The sequence below is a fragment of the Amblyraja radiata genome, chromosome 5 (genome assembly GCF_010909765.2).
Source record: "Amblyraja radiata isolate CabotCenter1 chromosome 5, sAmbRad1.1.pri, whole genome shotgun sequence".
NCBI lineage: Eukaryota > Metazoa > Chordata > Chondrichthyes > Rajiformes > Rajidae > Amblyraja > Amblyraja radiata.
Window position 1 is genome coordinate 14352656 of NC_045960.1, and position 18648 is coordinate 14371303.

Here is an 18648-nt window from a genome sequence, read left to right on the forward strand (position 1 = left end):
ACTCCAAAGAGGTACAGGTTTGTAGGTTAACAAGCAGGGTACAAGTCTAAATTGTTCCTAATGTGTGTAGGATAGTGTTAATGTGCAGGGCTCGCTTGGGAGCGTTGCATCTCTAAAACAGGGCCTGTTTCCACGTTGCATCGCTAAAACTAAAACTACAAAAAAGAAAATTACCGTTTTTCTTCTCTAGAATAAGCAAAACCTGTACTGCGTATTTGTAAATATGTAGCTGTACATATGTAGTTTAAAAGCAAGTGGAATTAAAAAATATGGATAAAAGATCAAAGATCTTCATGACATCAGTAAACATTAACGTCTGAGCCAACAGTTCACAATATGGCAATAAGCCGGAGAGAAAATTAATGCTTTTTCCAAAGTGGGAACTTAGCTTAATTTTACTTCGGAGTCACGTGAGTGACTACGTGAAGAACCCGCCAGCCCGCATGCGCGTCATTACATCTAACGCATGGCGCGCGACTGGCTGGCAGGCGCGCTGCTCCTCCAGCGGTAAGTTTCAAACCTGAAGGTAATTTTCAGATTGTGTTTTTACCTTGTAGGAAGCTCTCTATAGAGTTCCTGCTGGATGGCGTTCTGGGGAATCCCGACACCGTGGGGAAACCCAGCTGCGGAGACCACGGGATATCCCGGCTCTGCGAAGGGAACCCAGCTCGGGAAACCCGGAAGCGGAGGCTGCGGGAAGACCCGGTTCCGCGAAGTTAAGTTCAGCCCGGGGAAACCCGGAAGCGGAGACCGCGGGATAGCCCTGCTCCGCGAAGTAAAACTCGGCTCGGGGGAAACCCAGCCATGGTAACCGCCGACTGCGGAAGCCACAGGGAATCCGGCTCCGTGGGAAATACCGGCTCGGCAGGCCGGTTGAACTTTAATCTAGTCCGGCCAGGAGGATTCACCTCCTGCAGTGGGATCATCTTCGGACGTTTTCTTTTCCGGATAGAGCATCTCATGGGGAGATGCTCCACCTGATACTCCATGTAAGGAAGTATATCAGCACGAGTCTCGGGAGCCCACGGCAGCGCCTGGTACAGGTCTGCAATATATCTCCCTCTCTGAGGGGAGCTAGGCAGTCGCAGTTTGGTGGTATGTCGTGAGGGAATTTTCCACGACACGCCAGCTGCGTGACACCTGCAGCAGCGCCTGTTGCAGGGCTGCATTATATCTCCTTCTCTGAGGAGAGGAGCGTAGGCAATCAGTGTATGACTGACTCCTAATTCAGACGTATGTCCGTGAAACATACTGTAGTGTGGCGAAGCATACCAACAGAGCATCGATTTGCACAGCTAGTCCTGGCGGCTGCTGAAGGACAACCTGACAACCCCAACTCAGAGTGCCAAAATCTTGGGCATCTATGTCAGACAAGATTGCGACTCGTCACAGTCAAAGAACGCTCCATCTTAAGGCATGTCAGGCAGCAGCACGGAGTGGTAGAGAGTTGAACGCAGTGATGGAGATGGTGCTAAAATACATGCACACATGCCTGAGGCAGCTCCTGGTTCAGGTTGCATAAGCCCTTCCATTTGGATGTATAAAGGATGATGATGGAGCCATATATATTATAAGACCATGGGAAATGGTGACACCTGGTTCAGGTGCAATTACACCCACTCTAAAAAGAGTGTCTAAGGTTAGTATGGATTAACTCCAAACAGGAACCCGAATATGGATATGTGCCGGGGTCCCATGCTTAATGCATAATGCACAACTATCGCATGAGGGGAAGTGGTGTGCTTTGCCTCTAAAATTGCTGCTCCGTCAGAGACAGACTAGCCACTACAAGGAAAGTTGGTCAGCAGCATCAGCGATCTAATGGAGATTACAACATGGACAGAGTCTGCGAATATAATTTCGCTGGAACTCCAGCAAAGGTAGGAGACCTGGAGTTAGAGACACTGGTAAGTAGGTCTCATTATTCACCTCCATGAAAGTTCACTATGGTGAACGAACAGTATTCAGCATTGCTCCATTAACTTTTGTCAGAAAATCTTCCGTTATTACAAACTGATGTTAGTGCTCCAAAATGGGAAATTACCAATACCATCTCTAGTTACAGAGGTGATGGGATTTGCACGAGTTAACAATTCTTCAGTTATATGGTATCAACTACCTATAGACACTAGGTGCATTCTGTGGGTTAAATGTTTTGTGTGAAAATGCATAATCTGCATGCTCAAGTTGATACACTTGGTAGTGTCATATGTTAATCACATGGGTGCAATCAAGTCAAAGTATCTGGTGATAATTTACCTAACCTCATTTGGCTCTATCATCACGTAAAATCAATGCTAAAACAGAGTGGATCACGAAGTATTAATGACTGTGGCTCATGGAACACTAGATCGAGTGTTTGCATCCAGGCTCAATCACCAGTTGCAGTAGGGTAAAAATAATAAATAAAATAAAATATGTGGCATGGCAATGGCGATAGGTGTATTCTCGCCACACTGGGGAGGAATGTCTTCCTCCATTTTGCCTCATCAGTCGGGTTGCAAAATATTCAGCAATTTTTGACCCGATTTTGTAGTGACTGGCCTATGCAGCCATGATTCCCGCTGATGTTGGGAATGATTATAGAACCATATATGGTTATTTCTACATAGAATTGCTGGTTCAGGCAGTGACTCGGGCAACCATCCAATGCATGATAAAATCAAGTAATTGACTTACAGACCCTGAAGAAAAACTGTTCCTGCAGCTTGGATTGTGAGGCCAAACCATGGATGTGCTCAATGCAGATAAATAGGAAAAACAACAATTTATGTTCATGGCTTAGTCAAGCGGAGCGGACCAGGGGCATCAGGTCTCAAACTAAATTTTAGACATGCCCCATGGACCTTCGGTTGTGTGTGGTCACATCTACTACAATACGTGAAGGTCACTAGAACCTTAGGGGCACTGATATAGCAATGTTGGTTAGTTACAAAAACCTCATAAGAACGTATCTGTACAGACCATCTCCAGGAGGTTAAACGAGTTCTGGCTTGTGCAGGAGTGAACACTAACTTTAAAAAAAAAATCTTACTCCACCAGGGCTGCAACAGTTTCAGCAGCAGGGTTATGGACGTCCACTGTACCACATCCTAGCGACTGCAGGATGGTCAAACGAACGTTTTTTCAAACATTTTATAACAAACCCATTGCCAGAACAAAGGTACAGGTGCACAACCTTTTATCCGAAGATCCAAATAACGAAAACCTCCGAATAGCGGACATTTTTTCGGTCCTTGAAGAAAGGTCCTTGAAATCGTTCACCGAGGGCGGCCCGCAGAGGTGACAGCGGAACCTCCGGTCGGTCCTCGAAGAAAGGGGAACTAAATCCCCATTCATAAAAGAGAAGGTGAGGGTATATTGCGCGGGAGGGTTAATAATTGACAATATGCTGCTGCCTGCCCACTGAGTTAAAAAGTTCCCACGGTAGACTCACGATGCACAGTGTATCGTGAGTCTTGCGTGGGAACTTTTTAACTCAGCGGGCAGGCAGCAGCAGATTGTCGCTCCCTTCAAATTCACCCCACCTACACCCCTCTGCTTCCCGGCCATGTGTGTGACCCCTTCCCTCTCCAGCTCCCCGCCCATTGCACCGGCGCGGGGGCTTTGCACTGTCTTCACGTCGGCGATGCCAGTCACTGGAGACGTCAGGACCAACGGGACACCGACTCCCAGGCCCACTGCCAGCAGCAGCCCAGCCCCGTTCCAACTCCAGAGGAAAACTGCAAACTGGCCGGAGACATCAGGACCACCAGAAACCGCTCCCCGATGGGCCGCTACGGCAACAAGTGGCAGTTCGCCCACAGCCCGAGCTGCGCCCCCTCATCGGGACACCGACCCCCAGGCCCACTGCAAGCACGGAGATCCCAGATCAGCAACTCCAGCCCAGCCCCGCTCCAACTCCAGAGGAACACGCTCCCCGAATGGGCAGAAGCTGATGGTGTGCAAGGTACGTCTTGTTCTTGGGGTGGCGCAGCTCGGGCTGTGGGCGAACTGCCACTTGTCGCCATAGCGGCCCATCGGGGAGCGGATTCCTCTGGAGTTGGAGGGGGAGGGGGGTATTGTGCTGTTTGATCGCCCCCTACTATCCCAGGGACAGGGAGACAGGACGTTCACCGAGGGCGGCCCGCAGAGGTGACAGCGGAATCTCCGGTCGGTCCTGGAAGAAAGGGGAACTAAATCCCCTTCATAAAAGAGAAGTGGAGGGTATATTGCCCGGGAGGGTATATCGCCTACCTGGAAGAAACCGGACATTTTTTCCAGGATGTCGTCTGCACACCAAAGCTCACGTTTGGCGCCAAACGCACGTCACCTCTGCTGCACACGGATATAAGAGTGTGAAAATGTCGCCTTTGGCTGCCTACGGGCATGTAGCCCCGCTAGGGTGACATGAGTGCGAGAGGTGATTCAATGCTGTGGTCACATTTACAAATTCAGGAATTCATTCAACACACTGCATTTCATACAGACATTTATTCTGCAAGAAAAAACTACATTGGAGACTCAAACTCGCGACCGAGGAACTGCCGGGATCAAGGCGCAAACTCGCGACCTTGCGGATATGAGCCGAGCACTCTACCACTGAGCCAGCCATTAAAATCTACGCTAAAAAATTTCCATTCCGAAGGCCGACAAATTCCGAATTACGAAAAGTGTCTGGTCCCAAGGCTTTCGGATAAAAGGTTGTGCACCTGTATTGCCAACTCTATTTTTTTAGTTCTGTTTATAGTTCCCTCCCGGATGAGAGGGGTTACTATTGTCATTTTGTTCATTAAAATGTATCAGCATGTCTAAATCTATGTCATGTCTGATAGCATTATTAATGTCCACTCATCCTTGGTCAATCGATGCAGTGAGTGATGTATGAACTCGTTCCACGGCATGAAATCACAGAGCTTCAAAATCTTCATGTAGTCACTCACGTGACTCTGAAGTAAAATAGTAAGATTAAACGAGAACTTACCAGTTTGAAGTTTGATCTCTATTTTATGAGGAGTAACATTGGGGGATTACGTGCCCTCCTCTCCCAACCCTCTCTCATAAAGATCAGCTGGTAGTTCTAAGTTCTCGAAATCTTACTATATTCAGTTCATCAACTGTTATCTGTGATTTCACACCGCTGCTTTGAAGATTGACGCGCATGCGGGCTGGCGGGTTCTTCACGTAATCCCTCAACGTTACTCCTCATAAAATAAAGATCAAACTTCAAACTGGTAAGTTCTCATTTTATCTTACTATTAATATGTGGTTTCCTCAATTTAAATTTTTGCTTCAGATAAACTGGTGTCATCAGTCACGGAGACCGTCGAGAGAGTCAGTGATGAGTAGCCCCTGCAGGTGTACCAATGAGTCTACAAAAACTGACACATCTGCCAGAAGCATCTCCAAATCAGACCTTGAACTAGAGGTCGAGTTGAAAGCCGTCCAACAACTTGCAACTCTGCTGTGACAACGTAGAAGCCGAGTAATACAGATCAGTGAAAACAAAGTGAAGACAGGCTAGAATTAGATATTCTACAGGAAATCATCCATGCCAACATGCTCAACACAATGACTTCCTGCAGGGCAAAGAACAACTAGAGGCTGGACCATCCATTATATCCTGTCAGTTAAAACAGAGGAAATCGTTGGAAGAAATAAAAATAGGGGTGGTGGAGGAATAATGTTGAAACAAAGAAGGGGGGGGGGGGAACTAAAAGACGGGTAGACAACCAAAACATTTGAACAACAGCTCAACTGGGAGGCAAGATGTTTTGAAAAAACATTACAAGGCAGCAGTTCATGGATATAGTGCCCTCCATAATGTTTGGGACAAAGACCTGTCATTTATTTATTTGCCTCTGTAATCCACAATTTGAGATGTGTAATAGAAAATTTTATACTTCTTGGTTGATTGTCAAATCCACACCTAACTCCTGAAGAGTGTTTCTGATCTGTTGGACAGGCGTTTGGGGGGTTTTCTTTATTATAGAGAGAATTCTTCTGTCATCAGCTGTGTAGGTCTTCCTTGGCCTGCCAGTCCCTTTGTGATTAACAAGCTCACCAGTGCTCTCTTTCTTCTTAATGATGTTCCAAACAGTTGATTTTGGTAAGCCTAAGGTTTGACTGATGTTTCTAACAGTTTTATTCTTGTTTCTCAGTCATAATGGCTTCTTTGACTTTCATTGGCACATCTTTGGTCCTCATGTGATAAACAGCAGTAAAAGTTTCCAAATGTGATGGAAAGTCTGGAGGAAAGACTAGGGCCCCGAGAGCTCTCTTATACTAAAAGTTAGTATGCAGGTGCAGCAAGCAATCAGGAAGGCCAATGGAGTTTTGGCCTTTATTGCTAGGGGGATTGAGTATAAAAACACGGAGGTCTTGCTGCAGCTGTACACAGTATTAGTGAGACCACATTTGGAATACTGTGTACAGTTCTGGGGTCCATACTTAAGAAAGGATGTACTAGCCCTGGAGGCAGTGCAGCGAAGGTTTACAAGATTAATTCCTGCAATGAGGGGATTGACATATGAGGAAAGGTTAAGTAGGCTGGAACTCTACTCTTTGGAGTTTAGAAGAATGAGAGGCGATCTCATTGAAACATATAAGATCGTGAGGGGCCTTGATCGGGTGGATGCACCGAGGATGTTCCCAATGATCGGGGAAACTAGAACTAGGGGACATAGTTGCAGAATAAGGGGGGGCTCTTTTAAAACTGAGATGAGGAAGAACTTCTTCACCCAGAGGGTGGTTAATTTATGGAATTCACTGCCCCAGGGAGCAGTGGAAGCAGAAACTTTAAATATATTTAAGACTAAAATAGATGGTTTTTTAGCTGCCAAGGGGATAAGGGGCTACGGGGAGAGGGCAGGGATATGGACCTAGGTATGGTTAGTATAGTAAGACCTGAGTGATCTCCTGGACAAGTGTCGATCGCCTAGATTGGGGTCGGAGAGGAATTTCCCGGATTTTTTTCCCGAATTGGACCTGGGTTTTTATCCGTTTTTTTGCCTCCCCCAGGAGATCACGAGGTTTTTGGGGTGGAGAGGGGTGATAGCGGTATAAAGGGGAGGGTAGTGTCTTGTGTTCTGTGTCTTGTGTCTACTGTTTGTGGGTAAGTGTGTCTGTTTAGTGTTCAGCCATGAGCGAATGGCGGTGCGGGCTCGACGGACCTGGTGGTCTACTCTCGCACCTACTTTCTATGTTTCTATGTTTCTATACCTGCATTAAGGAGGCAATTAAACACACCTGAGCAATTATAAACACCTGTGAAGCCATGTGTCCCAAATATTATGGTACCCTGAAATGGGGGGTCTATGTATAAACGCAGCTGTAATTTCTACATGGTGAAACCAAAACGTATAAAAATGGCCTTTAATAAAATCTGACAATGTGCACTTTAACCACATGTGATTTTTTCTATTACTTATCTCAAATTGTGGAGTACAGAGGCAAATAAATAAATGATGGTTCTTTGTCCCAAACATTAAGGAGGGCACTCTAGTAATTAAGATAATAGAATACAGATTTCTAGCCCCCCTATTTGACATCCAAAAGCATCCCAAATCTAAAGCTTCCATAGTGTCTAAACAAAAATACTGATGAATCTATTAAGTGCAATTATCAAAAGGGGGTTTACACAGTTACGTACTGAGAAACCAGAGCCAAGACAAATATCCAAGCATATTTGTATTCAAAATATTGCTCAATTACAAAGAATTTGGAATAAGCTTTAGAGCAACAAAAAATACAAAGGCTAAAACAAAACAATGAAACAAAGTAGTTGAACAAGCTTTTATAATTATTGTAAGCATACAAAACATTTGTTTTCTGCATTACCAGTGCACTGGTGCTAAAATACACCATCTATAAAATCCACTTAAGTAGCATCGTCCAAATCTATACCTGCTGCCAACAATAGCGGGCACATGGTAACAATCACTACTACAGATATCCCTCTAAAATCACACTTGGCAGGAAATATTGTCACTGAATTGAAAGTAAGGGATTTTCCCATCCCAAACAATAGCACTTATATGAACACTTGCACCTGAAGGTTGTACATAGAACGATACAGCACAGGAGCAGGCCCTTTAGCCCACAATGTTCATATCGAACACGATGCAAACATAAGTAGATTAGTGTTAATGTGCAGGGATCACCGACTCAGTGAGCTGAAGGCCTGTTTCCACACTGTCCCTCTAAACTAATGTAAACTTATCTCCACTGCCTACAAATAATCTGGATGCCTCTAAAACATGGATAGTCGTGTCGTGGGGTAGACTGAGACTGACACCCCAATCATTTGCACATCCCCAATCCTGTCCACTCGTCATTTTAATTTCTAGTTTCATGTATTTTGTGTTTTTATGACTGTTGACAGATCAATTTCCCTCCTGGGATAAATAAAGTTCTATTGTATCATAACCCTCTTAAATCCCACTATCGTATCTGTCTCCACCACCACTAGCCCAGGCGGTGCATTCCAAGGACCCAACACCCTCAAAAAATAACTTGCCCTGCAGATCTCCTTTAAGCTTTGCCCCTCCACCTTAAAGCTATGCTTTCTCATCTGAAATCTCCACCCAGATGATAAAAAAGTTCTGACTGTTTAGTTGTTCGAAGACAGTAATTCAAACACCTTTTCAAGGACAATTAATACCAAATTTGCCGGCAGTGATCAGATGTCGTAAAATAAAAGGGAGGCTGCAAATTGTAATACATTATTCAGTTTCATTCAAAGTAACAAGGCACAGGACAGAATCATAGCCTTGAATCTGGAGTTAATAAAATAATTCAGGTCAGAGCAGTGAGATTAAAATTTGGATTGCACCCAAATTACCACATTCAAATTACTTGCAGTACACACAGCTAACCATTGCCAAAATAAAATGTTATATGGATATGAAGGAAGACAAAATGCTGGAGTAACTCAGCAGACCAGGCAGCATCTCTGGAGAGAAAGAATGGGTGACTTTTCGGGGTCGAGACCCTTCTTCAGACAGGTTTGAGGCAGATACGATAGCGGAGTTTAATAGGGTTTTAAATCACACACAGATGGCCTAATCTATGGTAATTGGTTTACAATTTTGGATTTTCTCTTGCCTATGACTACGGTGGCAAGTTCAATTTGAACCCAACAAAGTTCTTCAAAGCATCAAATGTCTACATCCTACTGCGTAGAATCCCTCCACCAATATACCCGAACTGCAGTGCAGATTTCTAATTTATCTTCCTTCAGCTGCTGCCTTCACTCGATTCAAACACAAGAATTAATATTGCTTATTAGGCATTCAGTGATTTGCTCTATTTAAGCAGAGTTCGATTACATTGATTTGGGGACAACATAGGTCGCACCAACTTAAATTGTGAGCCAGTGAAGGCCAGGGGGTGGATGATGGGTCAAAAGGGCCTGGGTGCACGTGAAGACACAGAAAAATGGATGAGACCTTACATGGACAAATTGGGCAGAAGGGCCCGTTTCCGTACTGTATTACTAAGACAAATGGGGAAAAATAGAATACAAAAACATTTACTTCATTTGTATTAAGTAAAGAATTTCCTCAATGGCAATCTAAATGCCTGAGTGCCATGCCATTTCAGTATACAGTACAATGCTTTGTTTCAAGTGAAAGAAAAGTCCCACGTTAAAATCTTGAATGCAGAGATTAGTTATCAAAGAATTAACATGATTTTAAAACCAGGATTGCAGTCGAGAATAAGTGCAGCAACAAGTTAAGATGGGAGGTTGCTGCAGATGGAGGCACGATTTAAGGGAATTATTGAGAGACACAAAAGGCTGGAGTAACTCAGCAGATCAGACAGCATATTTCTGGAGAAAAGGATTAGGTAACGTTTCGAGTCCAGACCCTTTTCAGAATATATATTTCCAATCAATATATATATACGATTGATATATATGCTGCCGAAGAAAAGGGGTCTGAAGGGTCTTGACCCGAAACATCACTCATTCCTTCTCTCCAGAGATACTGCCTGTCCCGCTGAGTTAGTCCAGCATTTTGTGTCCTTCTTTGGATTAAACCAGCATCTGCAGTTCCTTCCTACACATTGTGCTGCCGAAATTCAGTTGAAGGAGGAATGACATCATCCCACAGATCCTTGGTGTGAATCATTTTCAAACTGCCTAGCAGAATTTAGAAATGCAAAATGACCTGCAAATGATTACCGTGTTTCATTTCAGAAAATTACAAATTGATTTGGAATTCTAGAAATACTGCAAATGCCAAACAAACTGGGAGTATTGCAATATTTTGCAACTATCTAAATTGACTATATAATTACATTTGTTCTGCATTGCCAGATGTTAGATATTATGGAGTGGCATAGTTGGGAGACTAAAAAAAAAAATCTAATATCTGTGTTAGACAAATTGCAGGACATGAGTCTGAGGCCTAAGATGTATATCCATGCATTTGCAAGGACTGGAATTGATTAGACGTAGTGAGCATGGTTTTGTACATGGGAGATAATGTTTTATAAATTGGATTGAGTTTTATTGAAGAAGCAACCAAGAGGATTAACAAGGACAGGGCTATAAACGTCACCTATAGCTTCAGCAAGGCCTTTGATGAAGTTCTGCATGATAGGCTGCTCTGAAATTTTGGATTGCATGGGACCCAGGGAGAACTAACCAACTAGATACAGAATTGGCTTCATGCTGAAAGCAGAGGGTGATGGATGAAATATTATTTGCCAGACTGGAGGCCTGTGACTAATGGTGTGCCTTAATGAGGAGTGCTGGGCCCAGTCCACAAGGCGCACCATTGCTGTTTGTCATCTGTATCAACAATTTAGATAAGAATATACAAGGCATGATTAATAAGTTTGCAAATTAAATTAAACTTGGTGGTATCATAGACAATGAAGTTGGTTATCAAGAATTCGAGGGATCTTAATCAACAGGGCGTGTGCCAAGGAATGGCTGTGGCATTTGATTCAGGCAAGTGCATGGTGTTACATTTTGGGAAGTCAAACTAGAGCAGGGCCTTCACAGTGAATGGTAGGGGCCAAGGGAGTGTTGAAGAGCAGAGATCTGGGAGTATATTTACAAAGATCCCTGAAAGTTGTGTCACAGATTAATAGGATGGCAAAGTTGTCTTTTGGCATGCTGGCCTTTATCAGTAAATACATTGAGTACAAGTTAGGATGTTATGTTACAGTTGAACAAGATGTTGGTAGAAAACATGTGGAGTATTGTGATAGTGTTGGTCACCCTGCTAGTGAAAATATGCCATTATGCTGGAAGAGTGCAGAGAAGATTTATGAGGATGTTACCAGCATTTGAGGCTCTGAAGGAGAGGGGGGAGTGGTTAGGCAGGTTAGGACTTTATTCCTTGGACTGCAGGTACTGAGGGATGATCTTATTGAAGTGTACAAATGCACAGGACAAATAGACAAGGTGAATGCACATAGCCTTTTTCCCAGGGTATGGAAATAAAGGGCATAGGTATAATACAAGTTCTTGGGGCAACTATTTCCAAACAGGGTATATGGAATGAGTCAGCCATTAAAAGTAGTTGAGGGAGGTACAATACCATTTAAAAGACATTCAACAGGTACATGTATGGAAAGGGTTAGAGGGAAGGGACCAAACACGGACAAATGGAACAAGCTTAGTTGAGGCTTCTTAGCCAGCATGGATAAGTTAGGCAGAAGGGCATGTCAGCATGATATGTGACTGACTCTAAAACAGGGCAAAAAGAAAAGTCAGTTCAAGAAAAAATGCTGCTACATTGTTTTTACTGATCAAGCCACAGCCAACTAAAAATTATTTTATTGCCCAGCACAAAAATCAATATGCATCATATTATTTGAACCCATTCCAACAAATCACTCAATTACTGCTGCTCCTCTAATTTAATTCCTTTGCTCTTATTCAAACACATTTAACAGCCCAACTAAATGTTTAATGGCCTTTGAACTACATCTATAATGCATGAACATTTCTGTACATAAAGGTTATTAGCTGGATATGTTTGATCCCAAGATCCCCTTATTTTCAGACTAGGCCATTTTAATGTCAGTTGATAACATTTAAAAACAATTATAACTTCACATTAAGGACAAACATTCGGGGAAAGTTCAATGAACAACCAGTTTCTAGAAACTGATTGGATTTAAAAGCAACCTTATCTACATGCAGATTAAAAATGCTTTGAAACCTACTCTACCATAATATCTTTTAAACAAGGTGCAAGTTTGCTCATAAATGGAGATAAAACTAATCCACGTCCTAAAGATTGGAAGTACAAACTGAAAAAATAGTTTTAACGCAACAATATTAAGGAATTACAGTACTTAAGGAATATACGTTGTGTTCCTAAAATGAGAAGCAAAAGATCTATAAGAAAGAACTGCAGATCTGGTTTAAATCAAAGGTAGACACAAAATGCTGGAGTAACTCAGCGGGACAGGCAGCATCGCTGGAGAGAAGGAATGGGTGACGTTTCAGGTAGGGACCCTTCTTCGACCCAAAACGTCACCCATTCCTTTGTTCCAGAGATGCTGCCTGTCCCGCTGAGTTACTCCAGCATTTTGTGTCTACCAGCAAAAGATGTATTGTTAATTGGAATACTCAGCCTACAAACACCAAGACCGGCTTCAATATCAATGCTGTAACCACTTTACTTAGTGTAATTTCTGAAGCCGGAATGTTAAACTTGATCTATTAATGTTTTTGTTGCAATGGATTGAAGTTAGAAAACTGTATTATCAAGTACTGGTTGAATGTTATTCATTCTTGTATTTACCATTGAACTTAACTACCAAAGATAGAAGTAGTCAGCTGTCAAAATAGTTTTTGTACTCATCCTCTCCTATTTACTTGCCAGCCACATTGTCTCCTATTGACTTGCCCTACACATTACATTCCCCCAATATTATAATCAACTCTTAACAGGATTGTGACAAACCTGTTCAAATAGGCATTGCCAAAGGCATTAAGCTTCCGGAATGGCTTTTTTGGATCCACCACCAGAGCATTTCCTGGAATGACACCTTCCACATCCCCATTCATTACCGCAATGAAGCAGTCAGTCGTGGGCTCTGGCCCGATTCGCATTCCTGGAAAATCTTGTTCAAGAAGATATCTGAAACAGAATCAGCGAAAAGTAAGAATTTGCAGCAACCAAGCAGACATTTGATAGACATACAATTGTAGCAAAAGATAGGCGAAATGCTGGAGTAACTGAGCGGAACAAGCAGCATCTCTGGAAAAAAGAAATTGGATCATTCCTTTTCTCCAGGGATGCTGCCCGAGTTACTCCAGCAATTTGTGTCTACCTACAGTTCAAACCAGCAGCTGCAGTCCCTTCCTGCACAACGATAACCAAAGTCTGTTCACCATGATTCCTGAAGTTTACTGAAAGAACAATTCGCTTTCTGACACAAAGTGTGAAAAGTCAGGAGCAGGGTATACAACTCCGAGAAGTGTTTGCCATTTAATTGGTGAATGGCCGATCGTAACTCAAATCAATTTACTCTGTTTTCAATACCTCCAGGAAAAACACCAGGGTGTTCTATTTTCAACATAGTGGCTTTTGAAGCAAGAGAAGGTGCCCCCATTTTCCCTGTCCCAAAGTTAAAAGAAAGTGATGGCCAAATCCTTTTTCTAAATTGGTAACACTATCCCTGGATTCTTCCAAGAGGACATTTTTTCCCCCTCAAATTCAAGAGGCGTTTAAAATAAATGAATCCCAATAATTAAGGGAATAAAAGCCAACTTTAGCAACTAGCCTTACAATTTAAACTCTTGAACCCAGGTATGACATTGGTGAATCTGTTGCTATCCATCCAAAAGGGAACATTTTAATTTTGGTGGACAGACTCAAAAATCAGCACAAAGGATTACATGCGAGCAGCAAATTGTCACTCGCTTACATTTGTGTTCCAAATGATTATGTTAAATCATGGCTGCATTGCACTGTTAATACATTGCAAAGTTTTCTTCATCACAGAAATTATGCACTTATGAGCAAAAATATTGAGCATGATACTGTAACCGTCAAATAATCACACACGTGAGGAAACAGGCCAAAGTATTTTCTCCAATTAAAAAAGATAAGGCAGAGGTACCCCGAGTAGAGACTTGCAGTCATAAATATAAAAGTAGCTGCAAAGCAAAAATAATTTGGGGAAATATATACACAGGGAGTGCTGCAAATGTGAAATTCTCCATCTGAGAGCAATCAAGGGACAGCAGAGATAAATTCAAGGGGAAAAACTTGAGAAAATACCAGGACGAAATGATCGAAAGTTCAAAGAAGCTGAAAGAGCCCACCTACCCCTCCCTCAAAGGACTGGTCAATAGGTCCATTTATCTGTGCTAAAATAAGTGCAGGTGAGGTTGAAAGCCTACTTATTTAGGCCAGGGGGCAGGACAAAAGCACCTAACCTGGGCAAAATAATTCTAAAGAAGTCAATGAGGGCAAGAGTACAGAGCAGATAGGTCGTGATGAAACGATAAAATATTAAAAAGGCCACAACTGTACACAGATATAGTTACCAAATCACAAGGTGGATGCAATAGTGTGAGAGTTGGATGACATGGTAGACGAAATTTAATGCTGAGAAAAGCAAGGTGATACACGTTGTTTGAAAAGAGACAACCTGGACTAAACAAAACAATTCCACAGGGAGATTCAGCAACACTGCTGGAAAACTAATTGACCTTTGAAATGGCAAAATATGTTGAGAATACAGTTGCTCAAGGCTCAACGTTTGTTTTTAAATCAAAGCACGAGGTGCAAAATCAAGATTATATTGAATCTTTATAACATGTGTTTTATAAAACACTTTCCCCAATTAGAGTACATCACATTATCAAGTCCAGAACATCACACCGTGACTGCCTGTGATTTTCAGAATGATTAAGGATAATGGTTTTTAGTTACATGGGCAGACTAGAGAAGGTAGAGAAGGTATTCACCTTCATTCAAGTCAAGATGCCAATGGGATTTTTAAATTAATTTATTTTTTTATAAATATAAAAGAGTTCAACATCTGGATTTTTTTTTTCAAATAAGGCAAATTGAAACCAATTGAAAATGGATCAAGGACACAGGACACATATTTAAAGTGATCAGCAGAAGATCCTGTGATAACCATCTTGGAAGTAAATAGTTTAGGAGGAATTTGGAAAGAGGTGCAGAGGAATGAAATCAGCTGTACTGCTCTGCAAAGAGCACCAGATACTCCAGATTATCTTATATCGTCACCAACTCTACATTTCTACAATTCTTTTCCTGTGAGATTTACATGGATGTTGTACATGCTAAAGAATTTGTTATAAAGAAAGATTGGATAGGTTTCACCAAGTTCCTCTGGCACTGTATTTTTGGGGCAAGATTCCAGCATCTGTGGTTGTTTGTGACAATTAAACCTATGCTCTCTAGTTTAGACTCTCCTACCTTGGAAAAAAGACCGCAGTCATTCACCTTGTCCATGCCCCTCATGGTTTTATAAATCTCAGCTTCCTGCACTCCAGGGAAAAAAGACTGAGCCTATCTAACCTCACCACAGAACTCAAGCCCTCCAGACCCACTAACATCCTGATAACTTTCAAGACATTGTCAAAAAGGCAGAAACTGAATCCTCACCACTTTATCCAAAGGAGCACTCAAGCTACTTGTCAGCATCACTAGCTTGGAACAAGAATTGGTCTGGGGAAGTGGAGGCACAGGGATGGGGAATGGGGGAAGGAAAATCTTTCTTGGTCCTGGAATCCTCCTGTGCCACAAATTTCTATTATCATTGCAAGATGTTTAAGAGAGAGTTAGATAGAGCTCTAGGGGCTAGTGGAGTCAAGGGATATCGGGAGAAGGCAGGCACGGGTTATTGATAGGGGACGATCAGTCATGATCACAATGAATGGCGCTGTTGGCTCAAAGGGCTGAATGGCCTCCTGCACCTATTTTCTATGTTTCTCTATGTTTCTTTGATGTTGCCAGGACTCGAGGGCCTGAGCTGTAGGGAACAGTTGGGCAGGCTAGGACTTTATTCCTACAGGAGGCAGAGGGGTGCACAGGAGGCAGAGGGGTGATCTTATAGAGGTGTATAGGAGGGGGATATATAGGGTGAATGCATACTTTTACCTTGGTTGGGGCATCAAGAACCAGAGGGCATGGGTTTAAGTCGAGTGGGGAAAGATTGAAAAAAGGAACCCGGGGGGCAACTTTGTGCCCTCACATAGACGGTGGCGAGCTACCAGAGTTGGTGGTTGAGGCAAATACTACAGTAGCATTGAAAAGAAACCTGGATAGGTAAGGTTTAGACAGATATGGGGAAAACACAGAAAAATGTGACATCTTGGTCAGCATTGACAAGTTGGAATGAAGGGCATGTTTGCACGTTGTATATCTCACTTCCAGGCAAATACAGTACGCTGTTTAAACACCATGCCATGCAAATGCCACACCTTTTCCCTCCAGCAGCTGAAGATGGGGTGGTCAGTCTGAATCTTCCTTCTTCCCTCCCCCCCCCCCCGTAGAAATGTCAAATACTAGAGGGCGTATCATTAAGGTGAGAGGGTCCAGTTTAAAGATGTGCGGGCCAAGTTTTTTTTACATAGAGTGGCGGGGGCCTGGAACACAAGGCCAGAAGTGGTGATGGAGGCAGATATGAAGGCAGTGTTTAGGAGGCTTTGAGGTAGGCTGTGAGGCCAAATCAATGGATATTTTTACGGTAGAGATTGATAGATTCTTGATTAGTACGTATCAGGGGTTATAGGGTGAAGGCAGAAAAATGGGGTTATGAGGGAGAAATAGATTAGGCATGATTGAATGGCAGATTAGATTTGATGTGCCAAATGGCCCAATTCTGCTTCTAGAATTTATCATATGGATTATGTGCAGACACAAAATGCTGAAGAAACTCAGTGGGACACACAGCACAAGTTTGTAAGTGATTCGGCTCATCAAGTTTACTCCACCATTCTATCATAGTTGATTTATCTTCCCCTCTCAACCCAATTCCCCTGCCTTCTCCCCTTGGCACCCTTACTAATCAAGAATCTATTTATCTATCTTTCTCTGCCTTAATAATATCCTTTGACTTGGCCTCCTCAGCCATCTGTGGCAATGAATTCCACAGATTCACCACCCTCTGACTAAAGAAATTCCTAAACATCCTTTAATTCTGGGGGGTCCCAGACTCTCCCACTAGTGGAAACATCCTCTTCACATCCACTGTATCCCTGCATCTGTAAAGAAAGAATGGGTGATATTTTGGGGGGGGTGTGGACCCTTCTTCAGACTGAGAGTGAGGGGGAGGAGGAAGTGTAGAGAAGTGGCTGAGCACGGACGTGATGGGACTGTTCCTCGCTTTAGGACCATTTAGGACTGAGATGAGGAGAATCTTTTTCATCCAGAGAGTTGTGAATCTGTGGAATTCTCTGCCACAGAAGGCAGTGGAGGCCAATTCACTGGATTTAGCTCTTGGGGCTAAAGGAATCAAGGGTTGTGGGGGGATAAGCAGGAACAGGGTACAGATTGTGGATGATCAGCCGTGATCATATTGAATGGTGGTGCTGGCTGGAAGGGCCTAAAATGACCTATGTTTCTATGTTACCTGATGAAGGTGGTCTTGCCGGTGGAGTACTGCCCCACCAGCAGCAGCATGGGCTTGTTGTCGAAGTCGGCATCCTCCAGCGAGGGCGAGTGAAACTCGTGGAAGCGGTAGTGCTCCTCCAAGGGCAGCAGCTTGGTCCTGTACAGCTTCTTCAGGCCGTCCGTCACCGTCTGGAACAGCTCGGGATCCTTCTTTCCCCGATCACTCCTCCCCAACCAGCTGAACATTGCGATTGATCCTCTCAGAGTGATGGACGATACAGCAAAATATTATATATATATATCTCTTTCGCAATAGGCGTGACCCGATTGGAAAAGCTTTGATTGCAGTAATAGATGCAGAGCTGTGTAGTTGTTTTTGCAATATATATATATATATGCTCCTGGAGAGAAAGAATGGAATATATATATAATATATATGACAGCCGCTTTCCTCCTCTCTCTCTCTTCCCCTTCAGAGCTGTGTAGTTGTTTTTGCAATATAACAGTCGCTTTTCTCTCCTCTTCTCTTCCTCTCTTCTCTCTCTTCCCCTCGCCCTGTTTCACTATTTCACTTCAGCAGCAACCACGACCCTGCTGCTGTGGCGGCTGCTGCCGCTCCGCCTCCTGTTAAAGAAGCCGGGACTCGGCCGCGCGTCCCCACTCCCCCGCCCCCGCCCCGCGTGCGCGTCCCCGCCTCCGCCGAGTCGGCTGGCGAGCGAACTGGGCGGCGGTTGGTTTAGCGGGGGCGCGCAGAGTTTTGAAGTGGGCGGTTGTTTAGTTGGGGGGGGGGGGGTTGTTTAATGGGGGTTGAGGCAGTTGTTTAGTGGGGGGAGCAGTTGTTTAGTGGGGGGGCAGTTGTTTAGTGGGGGGGCAGTTGTTTAGTGGGGGGGGGCTGTTTAATGGGGGCTGGGGGGCAGTTGTTTAGTGGGGGGACAGTTGTTTAGTGGGGGGGCAGTTGTTTAGTGGGGGGGCAGTTGTTTAGTGGGGGGGCTGTTTAATGGGGGCTGGGGGCAGTTGTTTAGTGGGGGGGGCAGTTGTTTAGTGGGGGTTGGGGCAGTTGTTTAATGGGGGGGCAGTTGTTTAGTGGGGGGGCTATTTAATG

General features: G+C 43.6%; 1 protein-coding gene across 1 annotated transcript in view; it reads right to left on the reverse strand.

Moving 5' to 3' along the window:
- Positions 1-18196, reverse strand: part of LOC116973016 (EH domain-containing protein 3) — a 75455-nt gene extending 57259 nt beyond the window's left edge. The window contains exons 1-2 of the mRNA XM_033020652.1: positions 17566-18196; positions 12912-13088 (exon numbers count right to left, since the gene is read on the reverse strand). Of these exons, the coding sequence (XP_032876543.1) occupies positions 12912-13088; positions 17566-17792 (404 nt within the window). The 5' untranslated portion in view covers positions 17793-18196. The remainder of the gene's footprint in view (positions 1-12911; positions 13089-17565) is intronic.
- Positions 18197-18648: the final 452 nt, after the last annotated feature.